This window comes from Manacus candei, unplaced genomic scaffold (assembly GCF_025592945.1).
Source record: "Manacus candei isolate 608988 ecotype Guabito, Panama unplaced genomic scaffold, ASM2559294v1 h1tg000159l, whole genome shotgun sequence".
Taxonomy (NCBI): Eukaryota; Metazoa; Chordata; class Aves; order Passeriformes; family Pipridae; genus Manacus; species Manacus candei.
Genome location: NW_026138207.1, coordinates 3,576,217 through 3,590,815, shown reverse-complemented (window position 1 = coordinate 3,590,815; position 14,599 = coordinate 3,576,217). Strand labels below are relative to the sequence as shown.

At 41.3% G+C, this 14,599-nt stretch overlaps 1 protein-coding gene across 1 annotated transcript in view; it reads left to right on the top strand.

Annotated features, from left to right (window-relative positions):
* GAS6 (growth arrest specific 6) overlaps nucleotides 1–14,599 on the top strand; it is a 42,680-nt gene that overhangs the window by 794 nt on the left and 27,287 nt on the right. The window contains exon 3 of the mRNA XM_051772747.1: nucleotides 14,501–14,525. Within this exon, the coding sequence (XP_051628707.1) occupies nucleotides 14,501–14,525 (25 nt within the window). The remainder of the gene's footprint in view (nucleotides 1–14,500; nucleotides 14,526–14,599) is intronic.

The window sequence follows — 14,599 nt, the reverse complement described above, 5'->3', positions numbered from 1 at the left end:
TCCGCGGCTGGGTGCCAGCTGCCGGCACAGCTGGGTAAGCCGTGGGGAGGAGGACTCAGGACCATTAGGTGAATGGAAAGCAATTAGGAAGACACAGCAGTACTCAGCCTGCACAAGGGCAGTCAGGGCTGTCCAGTTAGGAGTGCCTTGGTGAGCGTGGTCTGGGTGAGCAGCCTGGCCTGGCACCTGTTTACCATGGTATAAATCCATGAAGCAAGACCAGAGCGACACAGTGATACAGCTGCTCTGTCTGGACAGGTTACAATCACTCCTCTTTACTTCAGCTTCCCATCTCAACTGTATTTAAAATCCCCTTAATGATGTGGCATATGTCACAACAGGAGTTCCTCAGAAGAAGTATGTCTAACCACTTGTAAATCTGTTGGGGCCATATTCAGCTTGGTCGATATCTTGGAATCAGGAGGTTCAGGACCTGTCACTACAACAGCAGGAGAGCACGTGTATGGGAATGTGGTATTGCTGTACTAACAGGTGTGGATTCACACGGTTACAGAATGCACACTGCACACAGAGCTGTCTTTTCCAGTCTTATCAAGGCTGACTTTCACTCCAGTCTTCTCACTTTGAGCAGCATGTGGATGCTTTACTAAACTTGGCTTATTCTTCCAGTCACTTTACACCCCCTCTCAACACTGTTTTGGATAGGATCTTCTCATTGCGAAGATTATCTGGAATTGATTTAGCAGTGAGAAGTGGATTTTCTTGGTGTTCAGTCTAAAACTTGATGCGGCACAGCATGTTCCTGTTAAATGGTATGATGCTCTAGGGAGAAGATAGGACAGAGAGAGAGAGAGAGAGAGAGAGAGAGAGAGCAAGAGCACGTGTGTGTGTGTGTGTCTGTGTGTCTGTGTGTCTGTGTGTCTGCGTGTCTGTGTGTGTGTACACAGACGCACAAACAACAGGCAAGGGAAGGTCTCAGCTGAGGACATGTTTTATGCTTCAGTCAGACAAGTCTTGACATGTGTGCTTCATTAACAGTCTCAGCACTGGATATACAGTGCAGTAGCTTGTTGTCACAAGGCAGTAGTAAGTACAGCAAAAACATTATGATGGATTTTTGACCATCTTTATTTTAGAGATTAGTGTGGAGCACTTGCCCAGGCAGTGTTTAATGTTACACCTCTTATGTGTATGTGTAGTCACATCTGCATACAGCAACGTTTGCTTTGTTCTGCAAAAAGTGAGCTACAGTGGATAACTGTAATGTGGTGAGCATGGCTGGTACAACTGTTTGCATATTCATGTTGAGTAATACAACTTTAAGGTCAGTATAAATATTCACCACATAGCAGTGAATGCAGGGAAAACTATAAGTGTGATTTTGTAGCATTCTGGAACAAAGGTGATGTAAGGTCACTGGTTTTACTAACTGGCTTCTGACCAAGAAAGGAGCTGAAGGCGATGCCTCGATAGATCAGTTTAGAGAGTGGTATACTGTGTAAATATGTTTTTAACAATATTTGGTAATTATTTTGTAAATTGAAAAAATTATACAGTTCTCCTGCTGTAATGACAATAGTGAAATCATTTTGCTTTAAAACATTTTCATGTATAATGTAAATTCTTTAAGATACAGTCATACCCCTTAAATGTGTTTTGTAAGACAATGCCAACTTTCTGTCATTGCAAAGGATTTTGATTTTTTTGGTGCATTTCCTTTGTTACTGCTGCTTGGTTTCACTCAGTTCTTAAAACCACTGAAGAAAGGCTAGATGGACTTCTAGTGTCTGTGCCCCCTTGCTTATTTGACATGTCCTTCTAGACTAGGACTCTTATGTCTTCAGTGACATAAGATCCTGCCTTTTCTGAGACACAGACCTCCCAAGAGCTGTGAAGTTGCTTGTTACATGCAGTATGTCCTACTCCTTGCCATAACTTTGCTTCAGTTTGATTGAGAAGCAAGTGTGCCACCACGTATCAGCAGGATTTATGGCCTTTCCTATCCATTTTGCAATCAGTGTGTGACATGAAGGGAGCAGCTGCTGTTCAGTAGCAGTTTTCTAATGCAGGGTGGCAGAGGTCATGTATGTGGGCTGTTACAGCTCTACATGGGAAACCGTCTGTGCTTTGTAAGGCACAGGTGACTGCTCCTCCAGCAGTCTCTGTAGATTGGATGGACAGAGTATTAATACACAGTGGAAGTTTTTCTTAAACAGTAGGGAGTTATTGTGCTGTCATTTCACTGATGTTGTGTTGTACGTCCAGTCCTGGTGACTGATAGAAGAAGGAAGCTGAGACAGACTTGACTCAGGAAAGACAAAAATTGCTGCAAACAACACCAGGCATTTTGAAGAATCACAGTAACTGCAATCGTGGTTCAGCATATTGTCAGGCTGCAACCAATCCATGCTGGTAAAATGAGATTTTATTGACCAGGGAACTGTACAGATTGCTGTTGACAGAAGATGATTCTCTGTAGTTAGGAAGGCTGAAATTTTTGTGTCTGCCTGCTGAACCTGGTCATAGGGATTAACTGCCTAGGTTGTAGCAGAAAGAAACAGCAACAGCCCTTTTTACCCTGTGCTAAGCGCTGTGGCTTAGCCTCATAGCAGGCAAGCCATGGGGAATACATCAGTGCATTGCTCATCTATTCTGTTGCATCTCCCAGGTTTTATGCTTTAAAACACCAGACGAGCATCAGTGTAGGCATTTGCCTGTGTGCTGTCCCATGGGAAAAACGATCTTGCAGCCTTGACAACTGAAAGTTACTTTGAGGTTAGTTAATAGCTTCTCTGTTCAACCTCAAGAAATGCTTGTGATGTGAGACCAAAAGTGTTGTCCCTCTTCCCTTTTCCTCTCCATTAGATGCTAATGAAATGTGTGAGTCTTCCTTGTAAACCTTACCATTCTGAACTATCCTGTGGTTGTGTGAAGAGAATTTCAAGGCCTAACTTCAAGACCTATGACTTAAAGATATGATAGAAAATTTCATTAACTGATTCAATCAAACTGCCCCAGAAGTTGAGGTAAGATGAAACAAGGCCGTAGCATAGCTTGCATGATGCTTCCCAGGTAAAACTATGTCTTGATACAGTCAATTATAATATCTAGCCAAGAATAACATTATACAGAAAGATACCTATTTCCTGGACAGACCACTAAATAGAAATGAAATGTCGCATATCTATATCAGAGCACCCTTTTTCTATGCCTTCCATTGTTTCAGTGATCAGTTTTCCAAAGCAACATCTGCAGGCCTAGTCAGCAGAAGATGCACATTCACTGAAACCTAAATGTGGGTGTTGCCACATGTGGAGTTACTTACATCAGCTGCTAAGAATAGTGTATTAGGCGGGTCTAAATAGCCATTCATTTGCAGGCCAGTGCAGCTTTTGTCTTTTATGTTACGGAAAATATAAATATCAGCTCGCTCAGACTGGAGGAAGGAAGATCAATTGAAATATTTTTAGATTGTTTTTTTTTTTTTTTGAGAGGCAGAACAAAACTCAGTCTGTGCCATTTGTATGACTATACATGGTAAAAACAAGTATGCGCCTGGGTTAATGAGTCTTGCAGCCTACTTTTTTCATGAAGGTGATTGCAACATTCTTAAATATTACTGGAGAATTCTGGGATGGTTCCTGTTTTATAATTTCATTTATGCTAGAGGTGCCCAACAGAAAAATTAATATAGTGAGAAAAAAAGAAGGATGAAAAACATGTTCATGGGAGGTATGAGGACTGTTTCTAAACATGATCTATTAAAAAGATAGGCTAGGTGTGATAGATGGGACGAAGTTGCAAAATATCTTGGATACAGAGATAAGAATGTTATCTTACTTGGCGTGTTGATGAGGCCTTATAAAAAGCAGTACTGCAGAAATATTTGACCTTGGTATGCAGTCAAGGTATTACAGCTTGTTAAGTGACTGATAAACTACTCTGGAATTTGGTTGACCTATTCTAAAAATCTGGTCATCCAAGCACGTAAAACAAAGGGCAGAAGGGAGTGTGTCTTCTGGTAGTCTTGGAAACATTGGATTTCACTAAAGAAAAAATACAGCAAAAAAGTGTCCTTGTGGAAGGAGTTTCTCTGTTTTGAAAGGCTCAGCACAGGGAAGGTGTTTGAATGCAGGCTCTTATCATTTGGTACCATAGTTTATCCATACAGCATCTGTCCCTGCACATCTTGCTAGCTGTTGTTACTGCCAAGGAATTACTGGTCTTCCTGCAGCTCACCATAGAAATTGCCATTTAAAGGTGTGAGTCACACCGGAAACGCTGATGTAGGTCAGCCTGGCCACCTGTGTTTACTGTTTATGGATTTGGTCCTCAGTAGATTATTGGGAAAGCCAGCTGGTTTTCATGTGTGTGCAGAATGGACATCTGATTCATAGGCAGGCACTTGAAATGTTCTCCTGTTTTTTGAGGGACTTGCATCCAAAATGCTATTAAAACCTACAGCTTGTCAGATACACAAAACACTGGCAAAGAATCACAGGGTAACTTGGGACTGAAGAGGTATCTAGTCCACTGTCCCTCTCACAGCAAGTGCAGCAGTGACACCAGATCAGGCTTTTGGGGGCTTTTTGCAATCCTGTCTTGAAAATTACTGATCCTAACAAAACATCCAACAATGTCAGCATTCTTTCTGCTAGGGTGGATTTTATTGAGAAGCTGAAATGCAGATGAAGCAATGTATAGGATGTGATAATGTTCAGTTTGGTTGGCTTTCACGATATTACTAGCCCACTTGGTTTTATTTCTTTATGTATTCCATGGCATGACATGGTCATGATAACACAGATGAGCTGCGTGCATGGACTAAGGTCATCCAAACTTTACTCTGATCTTTTCAGAAGGGTGCCTGTCAGGCAATATTTAGGTATTATTTCTAAGAATAGCAAGGTAGATACACATTTGTAAATACTAATCAGAAAAGTATGAAGGCATGTAGGGGGAGGAGAGGAGAGGAGTTATTGGGAGAGTAAAGCAGTGTAATATTTCTTTGAGTAATTTAGTGCATGTTGTGTAGTCTAGACATGAAAAATACTGATATAATTTTTAGATACAGATGTCATCATCCCTGTATAGAATATTCCTTTCTAGATCCAGGCAAAAATCTGGGTTTATTTGCTGTGACTGTTCTTCCCAATATACTGATTTGTTTTGGCATTGTGGCAGAACATGGAGAATGGAATAGATTTATAGCTGGTATAAATTTCTTTATCTCTTCTTATTGGTGCAGAGAGAGGGAAAGAGTTACTGGAAAACTCTGTGCTGGTGTTTTAATCTACTTGGACTCAGTACATGGGAGAATGGATTACCAGGCACAGTGGTACCCACCTAGTAGATTTTGAGAAAAAAAATATGGGGAGATTTAGACTTCTATCCAGGAATGGCTTAAAGGAGAGAAGAAGGAAGTAGAAAAATTTGAGTGCCAGGTATATGCCACAGTGACATTCCAACTCTGCTGGGATGAGATCTGGGTGTCCCGCCAGGTGTTCTCCCATCCCTTTCTTCCTTCTCCTTGTAGTTTCTTATAAAGGACAGGGGAGCTTTGTACCAAAATCCAGTGAGTCTAACTGATCAGGAAGGCAAAAAGATTGGGACTGTGGACCAGGATGCATCTATCTACTCTGTGGAACAGACACAGCATTTGTTTGTGGTGGTACTGTGCAGTAGCAGGACAATGACAAAAAAACTCCTGCCTGTCTTAAAAAGCAGATTATACATTTATTGGCTAAATGCTGCTTTATTAAAAGTTACTGAGAAGGGTGAGCAAAGTTTGCTGTTGGTGGAAGCAGACACAGCTCCATCAGCTCTGCTGGACTTCTGCTTACCTGATCTTTATCTATTGCCACTCATGTCAGTGTAGCCCAGAAACTCAGAATAGACATGGAAATAGTGACACGCTACATCGCAAAAGTACTACATGCTAAACCTTCTGTGGAGGAGTAGAAAGGAACAAGAGAGAACAAAGGTGTTACACTGAAGGGCTATTTTGAGACGGGATGGAAAAAGAATGCCACTAAAGATGGCATATTGAAGCAGGGGGATTATACAGGTTTGGGTCAAGAAGGATAATAAAGGAAAAAGCAGATAAAGTTAGGGTAAGTCAGTTTTTTTAGAGGGATACAATAGGTTTTAATAAATACGTGAGAGGGGAAAAAGCCAATTAAAAATGAAGAAAACAGTTTTGTGGCCATGAGCTCTCATTTTCTTTTTAAATGAAAAAAAAAAAAAGGAACAGCCAACTGGGAATTAATACAGTTTGTTAGTGCAGCTGCATAAGAATCAAGTGAGAGAAACATTGAATCTGTATAAACGGGCAGTTGTGGTTCATGTGTGCTCCAAACTCTGATTGAGCTTAATAAATTACAAGCAGTCACTTCCCATTAAGTATGAAGAACAAGGATGGAACCACCATCACAGGAACTGATAAGGAACATAGCAGCAAGGTTTACTTCTCCCCTCACATTACCTTTCAGGCTTTGGTCTCACACTGGGAAGCTCAGCTGATCTAGCAGAGGTAAGCAAATATCTATCCTCTTCACCCTTCTTGCACAGCAATTTGGGAAACTGCATGGACCAATTTAAGTAACTGACTAAAGAAAAGTAGTCTGCAGAGAAAAATTATCATTTTGCAGCTGGATCAGTTCCTCAGTCCAGTTCACCATGCAGCTTCATCTGACAGAGTGGAAAGGACAGCCTGAGGTTAGGATGGGAAGGCCAGGTGCCAGGTGAGAAGCAGAAACTGTTGTCACAGCTCAGGCTGCCAAACAAAAGAATGAACAACCAAGGCTTGGAGAATCTGGATGAAGTTTTTCAGCAAGTCTCACTTCTGTATCTCTGCTTTCATCACAGTTTTGTTTCACTTGGTGTTCTGTAAGCTCTCCACACATGCACATCTGTGGGGAAATTTCCTAATTGATGGTTTTAGATTTTATCCCTGTTCCTCTGAGCATCAGCAGTGGGACCCAGAGAAAGAGCAAAGACGGAAAATAAAGAGGATACCCAGGGAGAGGAGCAACTGTTGTTGTCTTCACTCTGCACATCTGCCAGGACAGAAGGGCGAATGAAGAGGTAAAAAGAGAATGGGTCATGCTTGCTCTTTACAGAATCACATGCATCTGGAGAGCTACCATATTTGGCTGATTCCTTGAACAGGGAGTCCTAGTTCAATTCCAGAAAATATTTAGGACAAGAACAGAAAAGCAACAATTACTTACTTATTAATGAACAGGGAAGTATGAGATCAGATTGTGTCACAGGGGCCTGGTGTCATCTCAGATGTCACTTCCGTATTCCTTGCTTGCCTGTCCCTTCTGAGGCCAAATGCAGCAATGCCTAAAGTGGCTGAATGCCATTAGTATTAGTTGCAACCTCTGCAGATAAGCAAAATCCTAAGAAACAAATCATTAGATTACAAAAGCGGAAAAACTTCAGTGGATAAAATGTCACAGAACCTATAAGAGAGATCATAGATACTTAAATCGTATTTGATGGGATATAAGACCTGTTCTGTTTTAAATACAGCTGAAATAATTGCAGAGTGATGACATAGTGATGATGTTGAAGGGAGACAGCCTTTTACTTACGCTAGGTGTTTTGTCAGATACTGGTTTCCTCAATTAGACTGAAGTTTCTGAGCAAGTGTTAGTTTAACTGCATGTACTACACATACACTAATAGTGTAACTATTGCAAGAAGTAAGGATTCAAACAAGCAACATTGAGTGAAGATCTATCATCAAATTGAGATCTTTTGAAATTGCACATTATTACAGCTGGAGGGAAAGTAGCCTTTCAGTCCTAAAGCAATGGAGGAAACCTCAAGGCATTCGTGATTGTATTGCAGTCAGAATAATTTAAAAACGTATGCAACCAACTTATTAGAATCACTCTACAAATGATTTTTGTTGGAGTACTTGGCAGCAGTTGTATCCATTTCACACCATTACTGTCTAATCAAACTCTGCCTCGGGCCATCTATAGAAATTATCTCTCGGTGCCCCCTGCATCTTCACAAAATCTAATGTATCTGTGACATACAGTAACTTTTTTTTCTTCTTTTCTTTCCTTTCATTACTTTTTACCCCCCTCCCCCATAACTGTGCATTTTAGTCATCAGTGAGTTTTTCCTTATTGCAGAAGAACACCTTTTGCTGAAGTGGCACCTCAGGAAGCTACTGGGAGATGGTCTTGCTTCTCAGAAAAGGGCAAGGGAAACTGTGACAGTAGATGGGCTTTATTTCCAAACTTGAGGATTCTGCAGAGATACCTAGTCTCTATGGAAGGAGTGATGCTAGAGAGTGTGGTCTTGAAAGCGTCTTGTTTGAGAAGTTCAACAACTCAGTGGAAGGGGCAGCACAGTCTTTGTGCACCAGAATAGCTGGACAGTGTGAAGTGGCTACTTGGCAAATGGACACAAAATCTGAAATCTACCCGAAGCAGCTGTAACTTGGGTAGTAGGACATGAGACTTGGAGGCTGCTTTTGGATTGTAACGTGACCTCTTGCTACTCTAAAGCCTCACATGGCAAATTGTGGAGGGAAGTTCTGTTTGCTCTTTGCATGGAGAATACAGATCGCCCCAAAGCAAAATAGGAAGCAAACTAACCTGGCTGAGTGATGGGTTCCTCGTGAGAAGGAAAGCTTGTGCAAGCAATGTGGCATTCATTTGATCATAACTTCTTTAACTATAGATTCTACATATTTAATATTCTGAATTGCGGAACTGCTTCATTCCATTATATGGGAGGAAGGGCCCAATCACGCAGCATGAGATTTGCTATGTATCAGAAGTCTAGGGCTGAGTTTTAAAAAATGGAGAGAGCTCTCGAGCATTAATGAGATTTGCATTCTCAGGTTGTAACAGTTGAAAAACTGCCAAACATTAAGGTACAGCCTGTTGTGATTGGTAGCAGTCATTTCTTTGCAAAGAATATCTTTCTAAACAGGCCCACAGTGTGGAAACATGAAATACATTTATAAATGAGGTCTGGCCATGCCCAAGACAAACATTCAGTCATGAAGGAAAGAGGAAAAGGGAGAGTCATTATATGGAAATGAGAAAAGGGCATAAAGTGGGAGTTGTTGCTACTCTCTAAGATGTAACTAGGTAACTAAAAAAGTAGTTTTTAGAAATCACTGTTGCTAACACAAGTCAGTGTGATGCTCCAGTGTTAGTGGTGCTGCAGTCACTGGATCACAGAATGTTTGAGGTTGACAGGCACCTCTGGAGGCCTTCTGGTCCACCCCACTTACCCAAGCAAGACCACCAAGAGCCAGATGCCCAGGAACATGAGCAGTCCTCCTGTAAACTGCATCTTCTGCCTGCTGCCTCCAGAGCTCAAACATGATTTGGGTTAGATTCTCTGCTGATCAGTCTTACCTGACCTAGTACTCGAGCAAAACAAACAGAAGCAGTAGGCAGGCCCTTTTGTCTGAGGTCTCCAGAGTTGCCAATTACTTTAAAGCAACAGTGAGAACATTTTCCTGGTGTTGACAGGGTCATTGTTATGTTTTCAGAAGGGCTATTTTTATACAGTGACTCATGTTAACGCTTGTTCTGATTTGGTGTTTTTCCATCCTCTCTAAAAATGCAGCAGGGCTAATGCAAACCCTGTATAATTTCACTCGCTCCTGGATTTTACCACCAAGGGAGAGTTTGGCCATAGAGTTGAAAATAGATGGTGACCCCAGTCGCAATGTTGGTTTCCTCTGGCAGGAAAGCTGACATAGGTAATTCTGCCCCTTCAGCTCCACAGCTGTGCTATGAATTCTTTCCTTCATGTTGCTGTTCTCCTCAGTTGTTTCAAGGCAGGGTGTTGTGGGGATGGCCCAAGAGAAACTGTTCTTAACATTTGAAAGGAAAAAAACCCCACAAATAAAAAAATTAAAAACCTGAAGTTTTTGGGGGTTGTTTGCTTGGGTTAGGGTTTTTTTGAGGACACTTTTAAAATTATGCTCTCTTTCCATTTTAGATATCCAGGCTAAGTGTTGTAGTGGCTGTTGTATCAGGGTAGTAGTAAGCTCTGGCTGTAGGTGGGAGAGGAACATCTTAGCCCCTTGAAAAATGCTTGGTGTCACTCTACCTTGAAATAAAAGCATGCATTCTTAGGTCTTACAATATTGCCATGGAAGCTAATAATTGTGTTTAATGCATCGTAAGACTTGCTCCTGCATGTGTTCGTATGAAAGGGGTGGAGACTGTAGAGCTTAAATCTTTACTGTTATAACTGTCTCCTGCACAGCAAGGGAAAGGTCTCTTGAGCTGAGTTGAAGTAAGCAAGCCAGGACCTGCCTGGAGAGACTGGCCTCATGCTGTGCTTTCCACCTCACCAAAAGGGTGGAGACTTGCAGATGTTAGGCACTTCAGTCTCCCCTATTTCTTCCTCTTTACCTGAGATCTCTGCTGAGCTGCACTTTGGATGGCACATGACGTGGAACTCATGGTTGGGTGACAGCTCTGGTGTGTAGCTCATACTACATTTGAACTGTACTTACAGCAGATAAAAGATGTAGTTTACAAAAGGACTGTTCGTGTTCCTGGGACACCACAGGCTGTTGGTGTCCTACTGCCAGGCCCTTGACTATTGTAGCTTCTGGCATCCCAGCCCTGCTGGTTGATACATGGGAACCAGTCAGGCAGAAGGTATGTTGGGTCACAAGGAAGAGGGGTGCAGATACATTAAGTTTTTTTGGTAGGAGTGTTCCCAGAGGTTGGAGTTGTTGAAACTACATTTGTGACTGTTGGTCTCTCGTGGAGGTTGGTGCTTCTGCAAGGTATTGTCTTCCTCTTGCCTGCAGTGGGACATTGCTACTGGACAGATGGGTTAAAGAGCTTGGTGAGGTCAGTGTCTGTACAGCAGCGTATCCACAGGATGTTTATGTCCAACATGTATTTGTTTATAGCTTTTTATTTTAAAAGTCCATTTCTCCTGCTTTTATTTTCAGCTATAATTAGGAAAGCAAATCCAAAGGGGAAGGGCTGACAACATTTAAACATTGACTTTTTATACCAGAGTCCAAGCTGAAAATTTAACACATAATTCTGTCATGATTTTTACCACCCCAGCAGTAACAGTTAAATAACTTCTTGTGTTTTGATCATATGAATTGTGTGTGCTTTCTGGATGGTGATATATTTGGTAAGCCTGAAATTGAAGATGGATAGCTGATAAATCAGCAGAATAGTAATAGAGAATCTTTGCCAACTCTTTCTTAGCAAGCCTCAAGCATTTCTCTTGGCATTTTTGTTGGATCATGAAAATACAATTGAACACTTCTGGTGGGGAGAAGATAAGTCTCATGCTTTTAACATGGACTTGACCCTGTGTAGGATCTTTATCTTCCCTGACATCTGGGAGTCATTAAAGCTTAGTACAGCACAGAAGACTGAAAAGGCATTGTGGAGTTAGGCACAGCTTGAATTTTTAACTAAGAAAACTTCTCCTTGATATTTTTTGAAAAGGGACTGTTACTTTCAGTTTAAGCAAGTTCCTTTTCTCAAGGTGTGAGATCATTTGTCCTTCATTCTTGATTAATCTTTTGGCTGAATGGAAATATGTTGTCATTGTATTTCCAAAAGCCTGTTGTAAGAAAAATTGATTATGGAGAAATATGAAAAGTTAATCATATAAGAATGAGTAATGTTAGAACCTGTCATCACATTGCTTTATTTTAGAATGGTAGTATCAGCAGGTCCTGTAAACCTGGTGAAGTGCTACTGATCAGCAAGTGCTTTTGTATAAGTAAATGCAGAAGATGGGGAAAGAAGGGTTAAATTTCTATTAATAGCCCCCTGTTTAAATCACTTACCTTGGTTCTGTACCTTGTGAAATGAAGCTTGTCATGGTACCATGTCTTGGACTTTCACTAGTCTGCTGTTCAGCTGGCATTGAATCAATATACAGTCAGTTTGCATTTAGAGGGTTATTTGTACAAAAGTAAACTCTATACCACTTTTCTAGCACTCAACTCATTCATCAGAGGTCAAGGAGAAAATGAAGTTTCATGCCTTTGCCACCACTGACTTGGAGCAATTAGGCTGATGGCCATGAATATGAAAGCTCCTATTTATTGTTCTGAGTGCCCAAACAGTTGTTCTTGCCAGAGTCTGGATTATCCTGTTGGTGGTTAAACACATCTGCACATTCTTGTGAAGTATGTTGGAAAAGGAGAACCAATGAAAGAAATGTTTTGAATATTTTATTACATGCCACTAGCTTTTTCTCCTCAAGTGCTGGCTAAAGTTCAGCTTATGGTTAATAGTACAATTGGACACTCACCTGAATACTTAGAGTGCTGGATTTATTTTTATTTTGACTGCACTTTTTTGATTTGTTCTTTCCAAAACTAAACCTTAAAACAAACAAAAAAAATAGGGAACAGGGACTGTAGTGAGTTCTGAGCTCAACACTATGTTAACCCAAAGAGACAGTTCAAAGCTCAACCCCAAAAGATGCCTAGCCTATTATGCTCATGTCAGAATTGAAAATGAACATAAGTATAAGCTGCTACTCTACTTCTTTGTTGGTGCTCTGATAATTTAGGCTGAATTTCATGGTGCATTTCAGTTACTGGGGCATATTTGCCAGAAGCAATTGATTTTTCTGGTAAATGACAGCAATGCAATTGATTGCATTGGACAGTCCAGATCAAACTGGATCATGGCATGAGCCTATCTCTGTTGTTTATACATGCCTGTAAGAGTGCACGAGCCTATCCAAACATCTGTAATTAGAGGAGAAGATAAAATAGTTTCTTACCTTTTACATTGTATAGACCAATTTAATTTTGTAGAATGCAGGGTATTTACTGTCCCAATCTCACCGAAGATAGTGTTATATGAAAATTGCTCATGGTGTATGAAAGAGAATTATGTTGTTCAAATGCTTTCACAATTAGCTGAGAAGTGGTCTATTTTAACCAAAAAAATTAAGCACCAGTACAATCCATAAGTTTTTTCCTTATTGCATGCCCCAGTCACAGTTTTAGCAGTGCTTGAACTGATGACTTATATTATTGCATGCCCCAGTCACAATTTTAACAGTGCTTGAACTGATGACTTATACATTATGAAAACCACTATAAAGGTGGAAAGAAATGCTTTTTCCTAGCCATGAATTTTTGTACTTTTTTTAAAAATGTGATACAATGATCAACTTCAGCCAACTTCCCATCCTTCTATGCAGCACAATTGTATTTTCCTGCTGTTTCTCTGTGTTGGTGCAAGCAATTGTGGGTGGCAAGGCCTCACCAGGCTCAGTAGTTTTCTGACATGCAGGGGTGGATCCACATCCCATCAGCAAATGGCTGCTCTCTCTGGATGGCTGCACTTTGTTGATGCAAAGCAGGGAACAGTAACACATGACCGTGTACCACGAAGGCAGTGGGAATGCCCTTTGCAGTCTGGTTTTAGATTAATGAATGTCAGTTTTCCCCTCAGTTGCAAATTGCCATTATTCCCTTCTTTGAGCAGACTCTCTGCACGATGGAGTGGGTGGTACTGGGGTGGGTGGTGTTGTAGTGGGAGTTGTAGAGTGCTTGTTGGAAGAGCAAATGGTACCCTTTCATTTTGGGTGACTGTGGTGTTAGTGTGCTGGCCATGTTCTGCATCAACAGAGTGCCTCGGAGGATGTACTGGGTGACTAAATGATCCTATACTTTCCTGTGGCAATGGATTTGCCATATATAGGATGGAAGAAGTCCTGTCAGAGATGGACTAGTGAAGAAAAATAAGAAAACAGCTCAAATGTTATAGAAACAGAAGTTTTTAAGGTGGTTTAAACAGGTTTTAAAATGGCTTTTGCTTTTCTGCAAAGTCATTGCTCCTTCTTCCCAACACCCCTTGTGAAGGACTATTGTCTCCCATACGGGAGTGTCCTGGGAAGGTGTCCTGAGGTGTTTCTCGTTGGCCTTTGTTAACCCCTTCCTATTGGCTGTTAACTCTTTACCTGATTGGATTTTCTGTATGACCCTGAACCTGTAATTGGTCCCCTTCTGACCCTCCTAAAAGCCTTATAAACCCCTATCCCCACAATAAACTTCCTCTTTCGTCCGTCCCTCCCTGGTGGTCTGTGTGAGCTCCTTACGGGGTTGCCAGGCCACGTGGCCGGGGCAGGGGGGAAGAGCATTCACCTTCCAGGTAATGGGCTGGCACCCAGGGCCTGAAGGTTCCCCCTCCACTTTCCCTCTAGGGTTTTGCCCCTATCTCATGTCATCATTAGCACCTTTACCTCTTGGTGGGTAAGTGGCTTCGTATTCAGCCACTGCCACTGACCAGGTCAGCTGCCATCAAAAAATACCTTGAGACTGGAGCTAATGTTTCTTTCCTTTTCAAATGACAAAATATATGTATGATATTGTGGTGTTTCTGGTTCTGAATAAAAAGAAATTAGGATGGTGGTGTTTGGAACTTGTTAAACAACTGTCACGCAAGAGCACTAAACTGACAGCAGCTCTTAAATGGTATGACAATAGAAGCAAATGTTATTCAATAAATTTTTACCTTTTTTTTTTCCCTTTCTACAGGAATATTTTTACCCGAAATACTTGGGTGAGTTGCATCTTTTACTTTTACTTTGTGGCAGTGCTGGTATGTGATGCCTGACACTGGAGCTTGTTACAGCT